An 18,602-nucleotide genomic window follows, 5' to 3' on the forward strand; every position below is an offset into this window, starting at 1 on the left:
TGGAGAAACGGGGACACACGGACGGAGACGTACGGATGGGCCGGGGGACACGGACGATTTGGACAAGGCGAGAAGATCCTACACGCGGCACGCCCCTACTGGTCCAGTCGCACACGTGGCACGGCCTCGTTGGTCGTGCAGAGTATCTCAAAGCAGCGGCCATGACCGAAGAAAATGCAATAAAAATAGAAAAAATAAATGGAAAAGGGGCGTGGAAAGATCGATCAACGGATCAAGCATGACGGGAAAGCGAGGTCCGAAGCGGATCGAGCCCAGGTTTGTTGGTTGGGAGGGAGGAGATACGGCGCCGGATTGGCCTCGGCCTACGTTGGTGGTGCCGCTGTTTTTCCTCGTTCGATCCCAACACCAGCCAAGGGGGATGCACAGGATCCCGCGCAAATCTCTCCTCCGGAGCGCGCGGGCCCGTGGCTCCTCGCCGCGCGACGCGTGTCCACGACGACGGCGACCCGCCGGCCCGGACTTTCGCGGCGACGGCGACATGGCGCGGATCGGGGGCGACCCCCGGCATTGATTCCCCTGATGTGGCAGCGATCCGGCGAGCGCTGCGCGTGTGAAATGTTACTACTGGTTTATTATCCGAGCTCGATCGGTCGCATGCGCCTGGCTCTGTTCTTCTCGCCACCTCGGTCGGTCAGCCGGGGGACTGAGAGTGAGAGCGGCCTCGATCGAGCTAGCTGTTGCTGAATTGCCGTCGTCGCCGACAGGCAGCAACACTGGAGTAGTAGCTCTGGAAGCAGTCAAACCGCGTGTAAACTTTGTGGGGGTCACGTCACGGAGCAGCGGCAACTTCCCTCTCGGCTAGCTCGTTGCCACGTGGCGGCCGAAAGAGACGTGGATATATTCTATAGATTTGTAGCATCTCTTTTAGGACGGCTAATCAGTGAGCTAGTAGCATCCACGAAGTGGATTTTCTCCCGAGTGGAGTCGCTGCCTTGTTAATTTCATCGTACGTGAACCAAATCTGCTTTATATTTGGACCTTTTCCGCCCCCGCCACTTCTTACTTACCCACGTACTACTAGTTAACCGTTGTTCATTTCTGTGATTTCACCGTCAGTTATTTCGGGAATATTTTTATCGTTCGTGTTATTCGTTTACCATGCATGCGTACCCATGCAGAGTAGAGATGGGTGTGCCATGTGTGCACTGTACCATCTCATTTGGACTTCTACTTTCGATCGCGTGGGTAGAACGACATCAAGTGCCATGAAAAGGACATGAATGGTGACTAGGTTCCGACTCGCTAGACACGGGATTTATGGCGGAGATTATAGATCCGGTGGTCCTGGAACCAGGTTTACTGTTGACTGAACCCACAAACCTACACGCATGAGTTACTGTCCAACATCGCTGATGAGATCATGCATCTCCGTGGCAACTCTGTTTCAGATTCTTAGTGCCTAGAGTGACTTCAATGGGTTGTTTCTCGGGAAGTAGTAGCTTCTGCTCCTTCTGTTTCATAATTCTTGTTGTGGTAGAGCTTATAAAAATTATGAAACGGAGGGAGTACCAACAAAGCTTTTGCTGTTAGAGCATGGTTAATAGTATAGCCAACTGCAGACTATATGATGTTGTCAGGTCATATGTAATCTTAACTTGTAATCACTCATACAACAAGGTTCGCTACAAGAATACTATTTTTTTTCACCTTCTCTCCATCTCTTTCTTCATCGAGATTGCTAGATCTCAGTCGACTGAGATTTAACGAAGTCTTAGTCGATGCTATATGTGTTAGATCTTACGTGAAGATTCATGTAAAATTTTCTTTTGAAATTTTATTTCTTCCTTTTTATATGTTCTATCACTTGACTGAGACTTCATTAGGATCACACTGTTGTGCATGAAAAATACTGTATATTTATTGCATTTGCCTAGGAGTACGAATATAGTTAGGCTCTTGCATTAGAGCCAACTCCCACCATTTTTTCATGTCTCTCTTAGGGGTTGTTTGGATACCTAGATTATAGGAAACTAGTTTTCCTTAAACCCGATTTCTGGTGTAACAACCTAAAATATTGTTTGGATTATCTAACTAACTCGTGGATATACTAAACTGAGTTTTCCAAAAACCCAAAAAACCAGTTTATACAAAAACGACTAATAGGCGTTTTTATACAAACGCGTTTTCTATATGCATCAGGAGATCAGCGAAGTCCGACGCGCTGATCATGGTAAACGCCGCCGGCCGCGACAGCAGCTTGACAAAGCCAAAAGACGTCGTTGCCGATCTCGGCCAGGCAGCCGGAGCATGCAGGTTGCGATGCTCCACCTAGACCAACGCCTCCATGGCGGATGCAGACTTGGGCCGGCTGCCGTCGTGTCCATCAGCCGCTTCACAGCCACCATCGTCGTCCATATGCTCCAGCTTCTACGTCGTCGCCGCGCCTCCCTAGTATGTGTGTTGTGCTCTGCTGTTACCGGCCAATCGATCCAGCAGCTAGCTAGATGCTACATGCGTCCCCGGCTTGAGAATCAATCAAGGTGCTTTACGTCGTGTACTCGTGTCTTGCCGTATGTTAGCTGCATGTACGTGCTTCTTTGATGGGAACCTGAGCCAACATGCATGACACCGGCGAACGAAACCGAGCACGATCAGGCGAGCAACGCGACCACCCTGGCGGCCTCGGCGATGGCCGCGCACCCTCGCGAGAGAGCAGTTTACGGTGTGGTTGTCCGCCGCTGTGCGTGTAGGTGCCAAGAGCAAGCCGAAGCACCACACCTCCATGAATTGTTTGGGAAGAACTCAAAATCGTGTTTTTCTATTTTTCCCATCCAAACAGGGTATTGGGGATACTTACCTTAACAGAATAACTAATCAAAACTGATTTTCCTAAAAATCCTTCAAAAACTCGTTTTCTAAAATCTCACATCTAATTCCCTGTATCCAAACAACCACTTAGGCAAAAGTGACATGTAAGCGGAGTATAAGCCCATTATTCTACTTGCTCTTACAGAGAGCTTAGGCCTTGATCAAAACACGCGCCTGAACAATTATTTATTTTAGGGCCAAGCTCAAACTTTCCTCTAGGACGTCCTTAATTAATTAATTGAGACTAATATATAATTTGCCGGAGGTTAAGACTAATAGACTAGTGCCGAATGCAACCAGAGAACATCAATTATTGATCATCACAAAGCATACGATCGTGATCAGCAACAGATATCTCAATGCTTATACTATATGTTTTTCTAAAAAATGCTTATACTATATTCCATGTTCCAACGACCATGTGATGCTTCTAGCTAGGAATACCGGTCCATGCAATGCACGATGGACCACGCACTGGCATACCGAACACAAACGGCAGATCCATCCATGGCGATGGCCATGGCGGGCGCTCGACCGGCTGGACCATCGTCGATCGATCCATGAACCCACTGGGGCTCGACCGGCCATAACTCCGCAACGGTTTCGAAACAACAGCAACCACTACTCGATCTAGCAGGTCGATCGATCAGGAGGCCCCCAAACTGTTGGCCTGGCCCCGTATTCAAAGCCGGCGTGGACGTACGTACAGACACTGCCACATGCGGAAAGCACGCGACGGCAGAAGCGGTTGTGCTTGTGCATGCATGCACACCTGACCCCTGCCGGCCGGAATCGTCCATGGACGATCGCATGGTTCACCGTTTATCGTTGCCGCTTGCCAAAGTTAACCTGCGTGCCCTCCGCTTGCTTCGCGGGTGAGTCACGTAGCTAGGCCCTGCGTGCGTACGGCCGGCGTCCTCTCCGGCCGGGACCCCGGCAGTGCTACGGAGCAGCGGTCAAGTAGCTACTTATTACGTGCTCCCCTTTCCTGCTTGTGCATGCAGCGTGCGAACGGCCGGCGAGCAGAGGTACGTACGTGCGAGGTAGCCGACGGCGTGACGACAAGGAATCAGCAAAGGCACCGCCCGGTTACTGACATTTTCTTGAGGCGAACCTCTACGTAGTATATATCCTTACACGGAGGGAGTGCTACGTAGTACTGCCATTGCCATTGATGAACGGTCAACTTTCTAGACTAGTCAGGTCGATCGGCTGTGCCGTACGTACGTGGTACTACTAAATGTAGCCAAGGAGAGAAAGGACAATGGGTATTGTTCATTCAGATGCATGCATGCACGCCAACGAAATTTTAGGATCACACTGTTGTGCATGGAAAATACTGCATTGATAAGGTGAAAAAGTGTACATCCCTAGTGGTAGTAGTAGTACGCATGGACGGGCTTGCGAGTCCAAAAAAAGCTTGGAGCAAACCACGTACGAGCTAGCTAGCATGCGGTAACAACGACGACAATAAATGTAACTAGAAGGTTCCTACTACACATCTTTACACGCATGCATGCATGTGGCCATGCACACAGCCGCACAGAGCTACAGAAATCATCCGAGGAACTCCAAAAGCGATCGAGGACGACGAGCTGGTGCGCGCGGCGCGGGCCGGCGACAGAAACGGAAGGAAAGGATTATTGAATCACTATCATCATGGTAGCTGAAGCGTCGACGAGCCGTGCTGATGAGGATGGGCTACCACGGCGCGTGCTGAAGCGCGGGGTAGGCGAAAGCAGCGGCGCGGTGGGCGGCCGCGCCGGTGGCGGCGGCGGCGAGCTCGAGCGACTGCACCTGGGACTTGAGGAACTTGACGTAGTGGATGGCCTCGTCGAGCATGGAGGCGGTGTCCATCTTGGTGCCGCCTGGGACGAGGCGCTGCAGGACGCGGATGCGCTCGCTGATGCGCTCCCGCCGCAGCCTCGCCGCCACGCTCTGCGGGTCCTTGGAGGTCCGCACGTTGCGGCGCTTCGGCGGGCGCACCGCCTCCGGGTCGACCTCCACCGGCTGCAGCGCGGCGATGTGGAAGATCATCTCCCGCATCGCGTCCGACGACGACGGGGACGAGTACCCCTGCGGCGCGCCGCCGGCGCCGTCGAAGATGGCGGCGCCCGGGGACACCACGTACTCCTGGTGCACGCCCCCGGTGCCGGCGTACCCCGCCGGGGCGGCATGGGCCTGCAGGTCCTGATGGTAAAAATAGCCGGCGTCGGCGGCCATGCAGGTCGTGGACACGTGCGGCGGAGGCGAGAGGCTGTGCGAAGGGGTCTGCACGGGCGATATCGGCGGCGACGCATCCCCCATCATCATCGACTGGTCGTTGAGCGCCTGCTCCAGCTGAAGCATGGTGTTCATCAGCGCCAGCTGCGCCTCCGGGCTGGAGCTCATCAGCAAGTCAAAGTCCATGGATGATCACTCAAACGATCGAGAGCTTGCTCTCAGTGAGACGTCTGCTCAGCGTGCTCTTGCTGCGAAGGACTGGACTACGAGCGAGCTCGGCTCGAGCTTGCTGGCGAGTGGCTGTTTGAGGAAGGTTTTGCTGGCTGTGCTGTTGCCAAACCGCAAGTGGAGGCACCTATTTATAGGCAGATCGGCAGAGGAGGAGCCGGGACCGTAGGGCCGTTGCGGTTTGGAGTGGACTGGCTGGGGCAATGTGACGCTGCTTCCTCTGTAGCATCAGCGCACACTAGCAGCTAGTGATCGATCTCTTCTTTTCAATTATTTCCCGCTTTCTATTTTATTTATTTATTTTATTTCTGTATACGTCCTTTCCTTTTGCCTTCCCGCTCCTTCCTCGAAACTGGAATTACACTCCCGTGCACTGCGCCATTGTATAGATAAACTTTCGCTTTCGTCGAGAGGGACGTCTCTACAAAATGTCTCACACAACACGGATCAGCCGAAATCTTCCAGAATTAAGAATGCCGACGACTGCTTTGGCCGTCGAATTAAGCTTTCCGCACCTGATTTGGTTAGCGGCGAGGGTCGGTCAGTTCTCGGCGGCCTGACACGTGGATTATGTGGGCGGTCGCTTTTGCTGTCCACGTGTCGGTCAGTGGAGCACTCTGCAGTGTAGCTGGCTTCGAAAGGGAAAACATGCAGTGGGGCATAGCGTATCGCGCTCCAGGTCGGACTGATGCAGGTTATGGGCGATGAATCGCGCGCGGGAGAATACTATCACCTCCGTCTAGGTAAATAAGTTATTTGCGTAGTTTTAGATCATCGATTTGAGGAATTAAATATATGTTATATGTCATGAAAAGTATATCACTAGATTTTTACATGGATGTAGTTTCTAAATATATATATATTTTGTCATATATAATACATATTTTGATAGTTAAATCGTCAATCGAGAACTACGTAAATGACTTATTCACCGAGACGGAGGTTTTTAGTTACCACCGTAGTTTTCTTCTTCTTACACGTACTAGTTATACGCAAAATATAAAAATATGTATGGCGCATATAAATTTTATACGACTTAGTATATGTATAGCTTTTCTCGCAAATATGTATGGCGCATATAAATGTGTACGACTTAGTATATATATATATATATATATATATATATATATATATATATATATATATGACAAATTTTATCTACCAACAGTGGAGTTACCACCACTTGAGTTTTTGTATATTGTATGTAATATTTGTCAAAACCATGAGTATGTACGTGTAGTATGTAATATATAACGATGTTTAGGTAGTATATATACTACTTTTTAGGTAGTATGTACCATATTTTAAGCATACTCTTTTATACGTACAAATATGTACGTATTTCATAAATATAACGAAAACTATGGGCTCATATGCAATTTTTTCATGTAACTTGCTTTGAAATCTCTTATATATATAATGTATGAACATATTTAGAATGATAAAGTACTCCCTCCGTCCGGAAATACTTGTCGAAGAAATGGATGTATCTAAATGTATTTTAGTTTTAGATACATCTATTTTTATCCATTTCTCCGACAAGTATTTTCGGACGGAGGGAGTAGTATATAAGGTACCACATGGTAGTATATGAGACATGTGGGGTAAATACCCTCAGGTGGTAGGATAGATTTTTCCTATATATATATAGCTTTTTTGTGAAAAGACTTATATGTTACTCCCCTCGTCCTATAATATAAAAGCGTTCTTTACACTATTATGACACTATTAGGCTAGTCATAGTGGAAGTAACTTAGGTACTAGTAACATAGCGTACTTCAATCAAACTTTAGTGGCATGTAGTTAATAAGAATAGAGGTGTTTAGAGTAACAACATAGCGCTTTCTGAGAAAGGATGAGTTTACAAGCTAATAAATAAATCCATCTATGGCACTACTACTATGTTACTTTGCATTATGAGGATAGTTACTCTCCACTATGACCAGCCTTATGACACTATTATGGGACTTCATTTCAATATATAGCGCGCTTGCGCTTCTTAAAATCTAACTTTGACCATAAATCTAACCAACAAGACCGACTGCGGCGAGAGAAAAAAATATAATTGAAAACTTTTTTTAAATATGAATTCACTAATATAACTTTTGCTCCCGCCGTAGTCGGTCTCGTTGGTTAAATTTATGGTCAAAATTGAAGCACAGGAATAGAGGAAGCATTATATTTTAAAACGGAGGGAGTAGTACCTATAATCTTACATGGCGAGCAAATCCCATACGTTCTGACCTTTGCACCGTTTGCGCATTTTAGTTACTATCAATCATAGAAGATTGAGGAGCGGTCAGGTACGGAACAAGCCGCCGTGGAGTAAAGCGAGCGTACACGGCGGGTTGCCATCGGCTCCCAACACGGTCAACGGGCTCAAGGGCGTTGGTCAGTTGGTCGGTTGGCGTTTGGTACTCTCTTATAAATGACCCGGACCCGCGCGTGCTTGGCCGTATACGATCCGACCGCGCGTAGCAAACCACGTGTCGGTGATGCACGGGAGGACAAACATGCTCCGTTCACTTGCCTTTCCGCGAGCGTCCACCGCGTCGAGGCGCGATCGTTTACCGACGCATGGAAATTTTTACGTGATAATGCTGTTTTTTCTGCATAATTTTACTAGGGTGGTTACTCTGGTAGATGCTGCCAAAGATATTGTGATTTGAGTTATAAAACAAAACTACAAAGTTCACGAGAGACAAACGGCAACTAATGTAAGAGTAGCAGGGGCATGCATGCCCTGTAAGATTGGATAAGCTCCAGAGAGAACATCAGCAGCATCACATGATGAACACCCAGCTTGCTCTCCTGGTCTTCAGCGGTGGTGCAGCAAAAGCCTGGGGAGACCAACAACTCGCCAGGGTGGGGCTGGTCACCACAGTTTTGTCCCATGCATCCCTCTTCTTGATTGGCGATAGGTAGCAAACGCCCTCATCAGAGATCCTGAACTTGCTCCAGGGGTCGCCAGATGGCAGAGCACGAGAGTGGACAGATGGGAACATGTTTAGCCACTTGCAATCATCAGAGGTTTCTGTATAAACACTGACAAGGCTTCCAAGAAGGCTTTCAACCTCTCTCTCTGCTTTGGTCCAGAGACAACACCACCTAGTACCTGATTGTTCTTAGGATCAGCCTCAAGACCTGGGTAGTAAAGATCCATTTGATATTTCAAAAATCATAGAATTTCCATATTCCCTGAAGCACCAAACTACAGCAAAATTGACAAATACTTAGAGCAGAATTTCTATTATTGGAGACCTAGAATTTTGCAAAGGATTCAAAGTCATCGCGCACAGTGAGTCCAAATTGATCTTTCACAAAAGATCAAATGTTCCTAGCGACTACACATTCAAAAAACAAAAAGAGAGATGGACTCAATTTACAGACAGAAAACACAATCCAGAGGTTTAATGATGTGTCTCTTCCTAAGGTTATCTCTAGACATCAACTTGTTGTGACATAGCAACCAAAGAAGGATATGAATTTTAGGAGGAACCCTAAGGTTCCAGACAGCAGACACAAATGCTCGCTAGACCCCCCCTAAAATTAATAACATGATAAAGAGAGTTGGTGGAGTGTTGCCCCTTATTTTCTAGCTACCAGACTAGAGCATAAGGATCAGTAGAGAAAACAACACTACCAGCTATCTCTACTAGTTGATACCACTACTCCATAAGTTTGTTATCAAAATTCCTTCTGAAAGAAAGTTTTAGTTGCCTGCAATCTGAAACATCCTTAATGATAGAAATATGCCCTAATAAAATGGTTATCATTATATTTCCTAAATCATGATAAAGGTTTATTATTCATGCAAGTATTGTATTGATCGGAAACTTAAATACATGTGTGAATACATAAACAAACACCGTATCCCTAGTGAGCCTCTACGAGACTAGCTCGTTGATCAAAGATGGTTAAGGTTTCCTAACCATGGACATGAGTTGTCATTTGATAACGGGATCACATCATTAGGAGAATGATGTGATGGACAAGACCCATCCGTTAGCTTAGCATAATGACCGTTCAGTTTGTTGCTATTGCTTTCTTCATGTCAAATACATATTCCTTCGACTATGAGATTATGCAACTCCCGGATACCGGAGGAATACCTTGTGTTGGGGATATAATTATTAGTATGACCCGTCAGGAGGCGCCGGGTCATACTTAAGACAGTTCATGAAGCCCGAGACCACTCCTGGAGATGACGGGTTAGTTAAGGGCCCAAGGCCCAAAGGGCGACTTAAGGCCCATAGAGATAAACCGCCATATATGTGTAAACTTGTACTATAAGGCAGGAATAGAGAGAAACCGAGCCGGGCACTGTTTATGAGCCGGCCGGGACTCTATGAGCCGCTGGGCGTCGACCTCTGTATATAAAGGGACGACCCGGCGGCGGTTCAGGGCAAGTAACCACAAATCGAGAGCTAGGTCAAGCGGATTCGCTCCCTAGTTATCGAGGCATAAGCAATCCCACTCAAAACTGGACCGTAGGCTTTTACCTTCACTGTAAGGGGCCGAACCAGTATAAACCCCGTGTCCTTTGTCCCGATTAACCCCTTCTTGCTTCCTAGTTGCGATGGCTCCATGACTAAGTCCTTTCGCTAGGACATCTGCCGTGACAATTCCACGACAGTTGGCGCCCACTGTGGGGCCATCGCACGGTGGATTTGAGTTCTTGAAGGGCAGCTTCATTGGGCTCAAGGGATACGCTGTGGGCTGGATGACCAAGAGTCGTCGCGGCAAGCTCTACATTGACGACGCAGGCTGGGGCCCCGACGCCGGCTCAATTAAGTACGGGTACCGGGTCCCCTTCGGCGGAGTTCACGTCTTCATCGGCCGGATCGGTGAGCCGGGCCCTGAGCCGGACATCTACACCGACATCGTCGAGACGGCTCAGCGTGCGAGACTCGCCCAGGCTCCGCTCGCCATGAAGCGTGCCTTCGTGGGATGCATCCATGGAGGAGAACTTCCTGAAGGATCAGTGTCTGGCGGTGAGACGGCCATCTATTCTGACGGTGAGTCGTCCATGGGTGAGACGGATTCGTTGTATCAACTACAAGACGGTGGGCTTGGGGGCTGTTCCGATAGCAGTAGTATTCCGGACCCCTTTGAGCCGCCAAGCAGAGTAGGGATCTTCATGGCTGGCACTCAACCCGGTCAAAACTCTACAGCTGCGGCAGCAATAACCTCCGGGTCAGCGGCAGCCGGGGCAGGAGGCCCTATGCGCCCGCCGGCTCAGGTGCTGATAGATCTCACGGATAGGCTGACAACCCTGTTAACCGCTGCAGTTAATCCGGCGGATCAAGCTGAGCATGATGCAGAGGTGGCACGGTTACGTGAAGAGATAGCACAAGCCAAGGAAAACCTGGCAGCTGAGGACACCAGACTGGCCACAGAACGGGCGGCTTTGAATGCTCGAGCTCAGCAGCTTCAATCAGAAGCATTCCAGCTTACGATGGACTTAAACGCATCAAAAGAGGTCATGAGGAGAAGGCACCAGAAGTCCCAATCCCGTCTACCTTCGATTTATGATCCAAGAAACCTCTTCCGCACACCCGGTGCAGGCCCCAGTAATCCGCCGGAGGTAAACCCGGCTGCGACGCTTGGAGCTGGGACGCCGGTTCAACCACAGGCGATGGAAGCTCCTCGAGTGAACACAGCTCCGCCTCAGTATGTACCGACACCTCCGGGTCATTATTCTAACCCGTTGAAGAACATGATTGCTGCGGCGGCGCGATTGGCGGCTCTCCCAGTGGAAGGCGACTCTCCGACAGCGGTCGAGACACGAAGGGTCAGAGAACTTCTTCAGACGGCTCTGGCACAGCAGGAAGCATATTCGTATAGTCAAGACAGGATTCATTCGACCCCTCGCCCAAGCCGGAGCCCAAGCTATAGCAGGCATATGGACTCTGCTACAGTTTCAAGCAACGCCCGGCGTCATGACCAACCGTGCGGGCATGACCCGGCGCGTGATGGAGCCCCTAACTTGGGTGATCAGGACAGGATACGCCAAGAGGCAGAGCGGGCGGTTCAGCAGGCGGCTGAGCGGGCGGCTTACCAATCTTTTCCGGCCCATCCGACGACTTCTATTGAAGCAGGTGCAACCACGAGAACCGGAGGTGTCCCTTGTTTAGTACCAGCACTGCGTAATGAGCGTTTGCCCAAAGATTTTAAGGGGCCTCTAAAGGTGCCTAACTACACGACTGACTTACAGCCTGGGGCGTGGATTGAAAGTTATGAGATGGCCATGGAATTGCTGGAGGTCAGTGACGCGGCAATGGCCAAGTACTTCACTATGATGCTGGATGGAACGGCCCGCACTTGGTTAAAGGGACTGCCACCTAATTCCATTGGTTCCTGGTCCGAGTTAAAGGCCCGGTTTATTCAGAACTTTAAGGACACATGCAAGCAGCCCATGTCGATTGTGGACTTGACTAATTGCAAGCAAGAGGAAGGTGAGTCCACGACCCATTGGGTGCGCCGGGTGAAGGAAATAATACATTCATCTGATAAGATGGTTGCCGGCTCTGCAGTCTTAATGTTGGAGAAAAATTGCCGTTTTGAACCTCTGAAACAGAAGCTGGGGCGGCTCAAGCGCGATTGTAATGACATGGGCCAGCTGATGGCGGCTCTAGTCAAATACGCCGATTCCGATAGTACCAAGGATCCTGCGTCTGATGAAGAGAAGACAGGGAAGGGAAAGAAGAACGGCAACGCTAAGGGTCTTTAGCATAACCTGACGAATCAAGGAGGTAATAATAAACGTAAGGCTGACGGTAGCTCGGAGTTTGTGGCTAATGCACAGGGTAATAATCAACGACTTAAGGGGAGGCCACCCCCTCGGTCTGGCGGGTAAGGTCCCACCCTTGAGCAGTTGCTAAATGAGCCCTGTCCAAGGCACGGTACCTGGGAGAAGCCAGCTACCCACCTATGGAAAGACTGTACGATCATGAAGGCTTTCAAGAATTCTAACATGTTCGACGGCCATCATGGACCGGGCGGCGGTTCAGGTGGCGGCGGTTTTCATGGCCCGGGTGGCGGTTCAAATTCCAACTTTCAGGGCCCTCAAGGTAACCAAGGTGGTTATCATCATCAATCTGGCCAAGGAGGTCAGCAGCAGCAGCAAACCGGGTATCAGAGTAACCCAAAGCAGTTGAATAGTGGGCAGTATCATGTGTTTACCACCAGTTTATGCATACGGGATCAGAAGCTTCATAAGAGGGCTGTGAACGCCGTTGAGCCGGCAGTCCCTCGCTATCTGAGATGGTCTGAGCAGCCTATTATATGGAGTAGGGAGGATCACCCTCCCCGGGTTGACAATCCGGGTCACTTGGCCTTAGTAGTGGCGCCTCAAGTTGGTGGATACAAATTCACAAAAGTGCTCATGGATGGAGGCAGCAGCATCAACATCCTCTATTATGATACCTTTCGGCGCATGGGATTGACTGATAAAAATCTCAAGACATCCAACACTGTTTTTCATGGAGTAGTGCCCGGTAAGTCGGCATACCCAGTGGGTAATATTGAGCGGGAAGTAGCCTTTGGTGATGAGCATGATTCCAGGGCTGAGAAGTTAACCTTTGAGGTAGTCAAAATCTGGAGCCCGTATCACGCATTGTTTGGACGGCCGGCTTATGCAAAGTTCATGGCGCTGCCGTGTTATGTTTACCTGCAGCTCAATATGCCGGGTCATAAGGGCACCATCACAGTGCATGGGAGTTGGAAGATAGCCTTGGAATGTGAGGAAGGCGATGCAGCTTATGCTGAATCTGTTTGTGCAACAGAGAAGTTGAAGTTCTACAAGGACAATGTTGACCCGGCGTACATGACGTCTTTGAAAAACCCAACCACGGAACATGAGCCGGTGATGAAATTTAAGTTGGCTGATGAAACCAAGCTTGTTGATTTTGTTCCAGGCGACTCATCTAAGCAGTTCAGTATCAGTGCCAATCTGGATCCCAAATAGGAAAGCGCGCTCATCGGGTTCATCCGTCAGAACCGGGACATCTTTGCATGGAAATCTTCTGACATGCCGGGTATACCGAGAGAACTCGCTGAGCACACTCTTAATATTGATCCAAAATTTAAGCCGGTCAAGCAGTTTCTTCAGAGGTTTAATGAGGAGAGGCGTAAAGCTATTGGTGAGGAGGTGGCCCGGCTCTTGGCGGCTGGGTTTATTGTTGAAGTTTTTCACCTAGAGTGGTTGGCTAACCCGGTGCTTGTACTCAAAAAGAACGACACCTGGCGTATGTGTGTGGATTACACGGACTTAAACAAGGCTTGTCCGGCTGATCCTTTTGCTCTTCCTCGTATTGATCAAATCATTGATGCTACAGCGGGTTGTGAGCGTTTGAGCTTTTTGGATGCTTATTCTGGATATCATCAGATCAAAATGGCAGTTAAGGACCAGGAGAAGACGGCTTTCATCACTCCGTTTGGAGCCTTCTGTTATGTGTCTATGCCTTTTGGGCTTAAAAGTGCCCAGGCGACTTATCAGCGATGTGTGCAAACTTACTCCACAGTCAGATTGGGCGCAATGTTCATGCTTATGTGGATGACATTGTGGTGAAGTCCAGAGAGAAGGAGAACTTGATAGATGATCTGAAGGAAACCTTTGATAATCTCCGGGTCTACAAGATGATGCTTAACCCGGCCAAGTGCGTTTTTGGAGTGCCAGCTGGCAAGCTTTTGGGGTTTCTGGTCTCTAACAGAGGCATTGAGGCTAACCTGGAGAAGATAAAGGGAATCACCTCTTTGGCTAAGCCGGCGTGTGTCAATGATGTTTAGCGTTTGGCGGGTCGTATTGCTGCCTTAAGCCGGTTCATAAGCCGGTTAGGTGAGAAGGCCATACCGCTGTATCAGATGATGAAGAAGACGGACGACTTTGTCTGGAGTGATGATGCTAATGCTGCCTTTGAAGATTTGAAGAAACAGTTATCTGAGCCGCCGGTCCTTGCTGCTCCCATTTATAAGGAGCCCTTATTGCTGTATGTGGCTGCTAACACACATGCTGTCAGTGTGGCCATTGTGGTGGAGCGCAAGGAGGCTGGCAAAGAACATCTGGTTCAACGGCCGGTTTACTACATCAGTGAGGTGCTTATTGAGTCCAAGCAAAGATATCCACATTGGCAGAAACTTGTTTATGGGGTGTTCATGGCAAGCCGGAAGCTTAAGCAATACTTTCAGGGTCACCCCATCACTGTGGTCAGTTCTGCTCCTTTGGGAGATATCATTCAAAATAGAGAAGCCACAGGACGAGTCGCCAAGTGGGCCATTGAACTTGGGCCTCATGGTTTAAAGTATGTGCCACGCACTGCTATTAAGTCTCAAGCACTGGTGGACTTCATCAATGATTGGACGGAGCTGCAGATGCGTGAAGAAAAGCCGGACAACACATATTGGACTATTCATTTTGATGGGTCCAGGCAATTGGAAGGCTTGGGGGCTGGAGTTGTTTCAGCTTCCCCTCGAGGTGACAAATTTTGTTATGTACTCCGGTTGATGTTTCCCTGTACTAACAATGCAGCTGAGTATGAGGCCTTGCTCCATGGTCTTCGGATGGCTAAGGAGATGAACTTAAGTCGGGTAAGGTGCTTTGGCGATTCAGATTTGGTGGCTCAACAAGTATCAGGCAAGTGGGATTCCAAGGATCCTCTCATGGCGGCTTATCGCCGTGAAGTTGATGCCGTTGCTGGACACTTCAAAGGTTATCAGGTGGAGCATATTGATCACAGAAAGAACGAGGCGGCCGATGCTTTAAGCCGGTTGGGATCTCAGCGTAAGCCGGTGCCACCTAACACCTTTTTGGATGTTCTACATAACCCTTCTGTCAAATTGCCTACAGAGGAAGACTTGGCTGTTCCTGACCCGGAAGCACAGTTGGTGGCGGCTCTTCACGTCATCCCAGATTGGACAGTGCCATATTTGGCTTACATGACCCGGGGCGAGTTGCCTGAGGACGAAACCTTAGCTAGGCTGATAACCCGGCGGTCTAAGTCAATGACGATTGCCAATGGGGAGTTACATCATCGCAGTGTCACTGGGGCGTTTCAACGTTGTGTCTCTCCTGAGGAGGGTCAAGAAATTCTTCATGAGATTCATGAAGGCGATTGTGGCCATCATGCCGGGTCAAAATCCCTTGTGGCCAAGGCTTTTCGTCATGGATTTTATTGGCTGACGGCTCATGCTGACGCCGAAGATCTGGTCAGTAAATGTGATGGTTGTCAGAAATTCTCACGACGGGCTCATGTACCGGCTCAAGAATTGAGGATGATTCCAATTACTTGGCCGTTTGCAGTCTGGGGACTTGACATGGTTGGGCCTTTCAAAAGTTCCAAAGATAAAAAGACCCACCTCTTGGTGGAGGTTAACAAATTCACAAAGTGGGTTGAGGCAGAGCCAGTCAGTAAGTGTGATGCAGCCACGACGGTTCAATTCATGAAAAAGGTGATCTTTCACTTTGGTTTTCCACATAGTATTATAACTGACAATGGTACTAATCTGTCCAAGGGTGCCATGGAGGAGTTCTGTCAACGTGAGCATATTGCTACCTCTTGAGCACTGCGCTGGTTTTCCCTTGAAGAGGAAAGGGTGATGCAGCAAAGTAGCGTAAGTATTTCCCTCAGTTTTTGAGAACCAAGGTATCAATCCAGTAGGAGGCTACGCGCGAGTCCCTCGTACCTACACAAAACAAACAAATCCTCGCAACCAACGCGATAAGGGGTTGTCAATCCCTACACAGTCACTTACGAGAATGAGATCTGATAGATAGGATAGGATAATATTTTTGGTATTTTTATGATAAAGATGCAAAGTAAAATAAAAGCAAAGGAAATACCTAAGTATTGGAGGATTAATATGATGAAGATAGACCCGGGGGCCATAGGTTTCACTAGTGGCTTCTCTCAAGAGCATAAGTATTTTACGGTGGGTGAACGAATTACTGTTGAGCAATTGACAGAATTGAGCATAGTTATGAGAATATCTAGGTATGATCATGTATATAGGCATCATGTCCGAGACAAGTAGACCGACTCCTACCTGCATCTACTACTATTACTCCACACATCGACCGCTATCCAGCATGCATCTAGAGTATTAAGTTCATAAGAACAGAGTAACGCCTTAAGCAAGATGACATGATGTAGAGGGATAAATTCATGCAATATGATAAAAAAAACCCATCTTGTTATCCTCGATGGCAACAATACAATACGTGCCTTGCTGCCCCTACTGTCACTGGGAAAGGACACCGCAAGATTGAACCCAAAGCTAAGCACTTCTCCCATTGCAAGAAAGATCAATCTAGTAGGGCAAACCAAACTGATAATTCGAAGAGACTTGCAAAGATAACCAATCATACATAAAAAATCAGAGAAGATTCAAATATTGTTCATAGATAAACTTGATCATAAACCCACAATTCATCGGTCTCAACAAACACACCGCAAAAGAAGATTACATCGAATAGATCTCCACGAGAGAGGGGGAGAACATTGTATTGAGATCCAAAAAGAGAGAAGAAGCCATCTAGCTAATAACTATGGACCCGAAGGTCTGAGGTAAACTACTCACACTTCATTGAAGAGGCTATGGTGTTGAAGTAGAAGCCCTCCGTGATCGATGCCCCTTCCGGCAGAGCTCCGGAACAGGCCCCAAGATGGGATCTCGTGGGTACAGAAGATTGCGGCGGTGGAATTAGGTTTTTGGCTCCGCATCTGATCATTTGGGGGTACGTAGGTATATATAGGAGGAAGGAGTACGTCGGTGGAGCAACATGGGGCCCACGAGGGTGGAGGGCGCGCCCTAGGGGGGTAGGCGCGCCCCCTACCTCGTGGCTTCCTCGAAGCTTCCTTGACTTAGGGTCCAAGTCTCCTGGATCATGTTCGTTCCAAAAATCACGTTCCCGAAGGTTTCATTCCGTTTGGACTCCGTTTGATATTCTTTTTCTGCGAAACTCTGAAATAGGCAAAAAAACAGCAATTCTGGGCTGGGCCTCCGGTTAATAGGTTAGTCCCAAAAATAATATAAAAGTGAATAATAAATCCCAATAATGTCCAAAACAGAAGATAATATAGCATGGAGCAATCAAAAATTATAGATACGTTGGAGACGTATCAAGCATCCCCAAGCTTAATTCCTGCTCGTCCTCGAGTAGGTAAATGATAAAAAAGATAATTTTTGATGTGGAATGCTACTTGGCATAATTTCAATGTAATTCTTCTTAATTGTGGTTTGAATATTCAGATCCGAAAGATTCAAGATAAAAGTTCAATATTGACATAAAAATAATAATACTTCAAGCATACTAACTAAGCAATTATGTCCTCTCAAAATAACATGGCCAAAGAAAGCTTATCCCTACAAAATCATATAGTTTAGTCATGCTCCATTTCCGTCACACAAGAATGCTCTCATCATGCACAACCCCGATGACAAGCCAAGCAATTGTTTCATACTTTAGTAATCTCAAACTTATAAACCCTCACGGAATACATGAGCGCGAGCCATGGACATAGCACTATGGGTGGAATAGAATATGATGATGGGGGTTATGTGGAGAAGACAAAAAAGGAGAAAGTCTCACATCAACGAGGCTAATCAATGAGCTATGGAGATGCCCATCGATTGATGTTAATGAAAGGAGTAGGGATTGCCATGCAACGGATGCACTAGAGCTATAAATGTATGAAAGCTCAACAAAATAAACTAAGTGGGTGTGCATCCAACTTGCTTGCTCATGAAGACCTAGGGCACTTGAGGAGGCCCATTGTTGGAATATACAAGCCAAGTTCTATAATGAAAAATTCCCACTAGTATATGAAAGTGACAAAACAAGAGACTCTCTATCATGAAGATTATGGTGCTACTTTGAAGCACAAGTGTGGTAAAGGATAGTAACATTGTCCCTTCTCTCTTTTTCTCTCATTTTTTCTGGGCCTTCTCTTTTTTATGGCCTTTCTCTTTTTTTTATTCCTCACTTGGGACAATGCTCTAGAGAATGATGATCATCACACTTCTATTTATTTACAACTCAATGATTACAACTCGATACTAGAACAAAGTATGACTCTATATGAATGCCTCCGGCGGTGTACCGGGATATGCAATGAACCAAGAGTGACATGTATGAAAGAATTATTAATGGTTGCTTTGCCACAAATACTATGTCAACTACATGATCATGCTAAGCAATATGACAATGATGAATGTGTCATGATAAACGGAATGGTGGAAAGTTGCATGGCAATATATCTCGGAATGGCTATGGAAATGCCATGATAGGTAGGTATGGTGGCTGTTTTGAGGAAGATATAAGG

General features: G+C 47.8%; 1 protein-coding gene across 1 annotated transcript; it reads right to left on the reverse strand.

Annotated features, from left to right (window-relative positions):
• Nucleotides 1–4,152: 4,152 nt before the first annotated feature.
• LOC109763229 (transcription factor HEC2) lies at nt 4,153–5,375 on the reverse strand. Its single transcript, XM_020322079.4, has one exon. The coding sequence runs from the start codon at nt 5,236–5,238 to the stop codon at nt 4,531–4,533; it is 708 nt and encodes a 235-aa protein (XP_020177668.1). The 5' UTR covers nt 5,239–5,375; the 3' UTR covers nt 4,153–4,530.
• Between the last annotated feature and the right edge of the window lie 13,227 nt (nt 5,376–18,602).

This window comes from Aegilops tauschii, chromosome 5 (genome assembly GCF_002575655.3).
Source record: "Aegilops tauschii subsp. strangulata cultivar AL8/78 chromosome 5, Aet v6.0, whole genome shotgun sequence".
NCBI lineage: Eukaryota > Viridiplantae > Streptophyta > Magnoliopsida > Poales > Poaceae > Aegilops > Aegilops tauschii.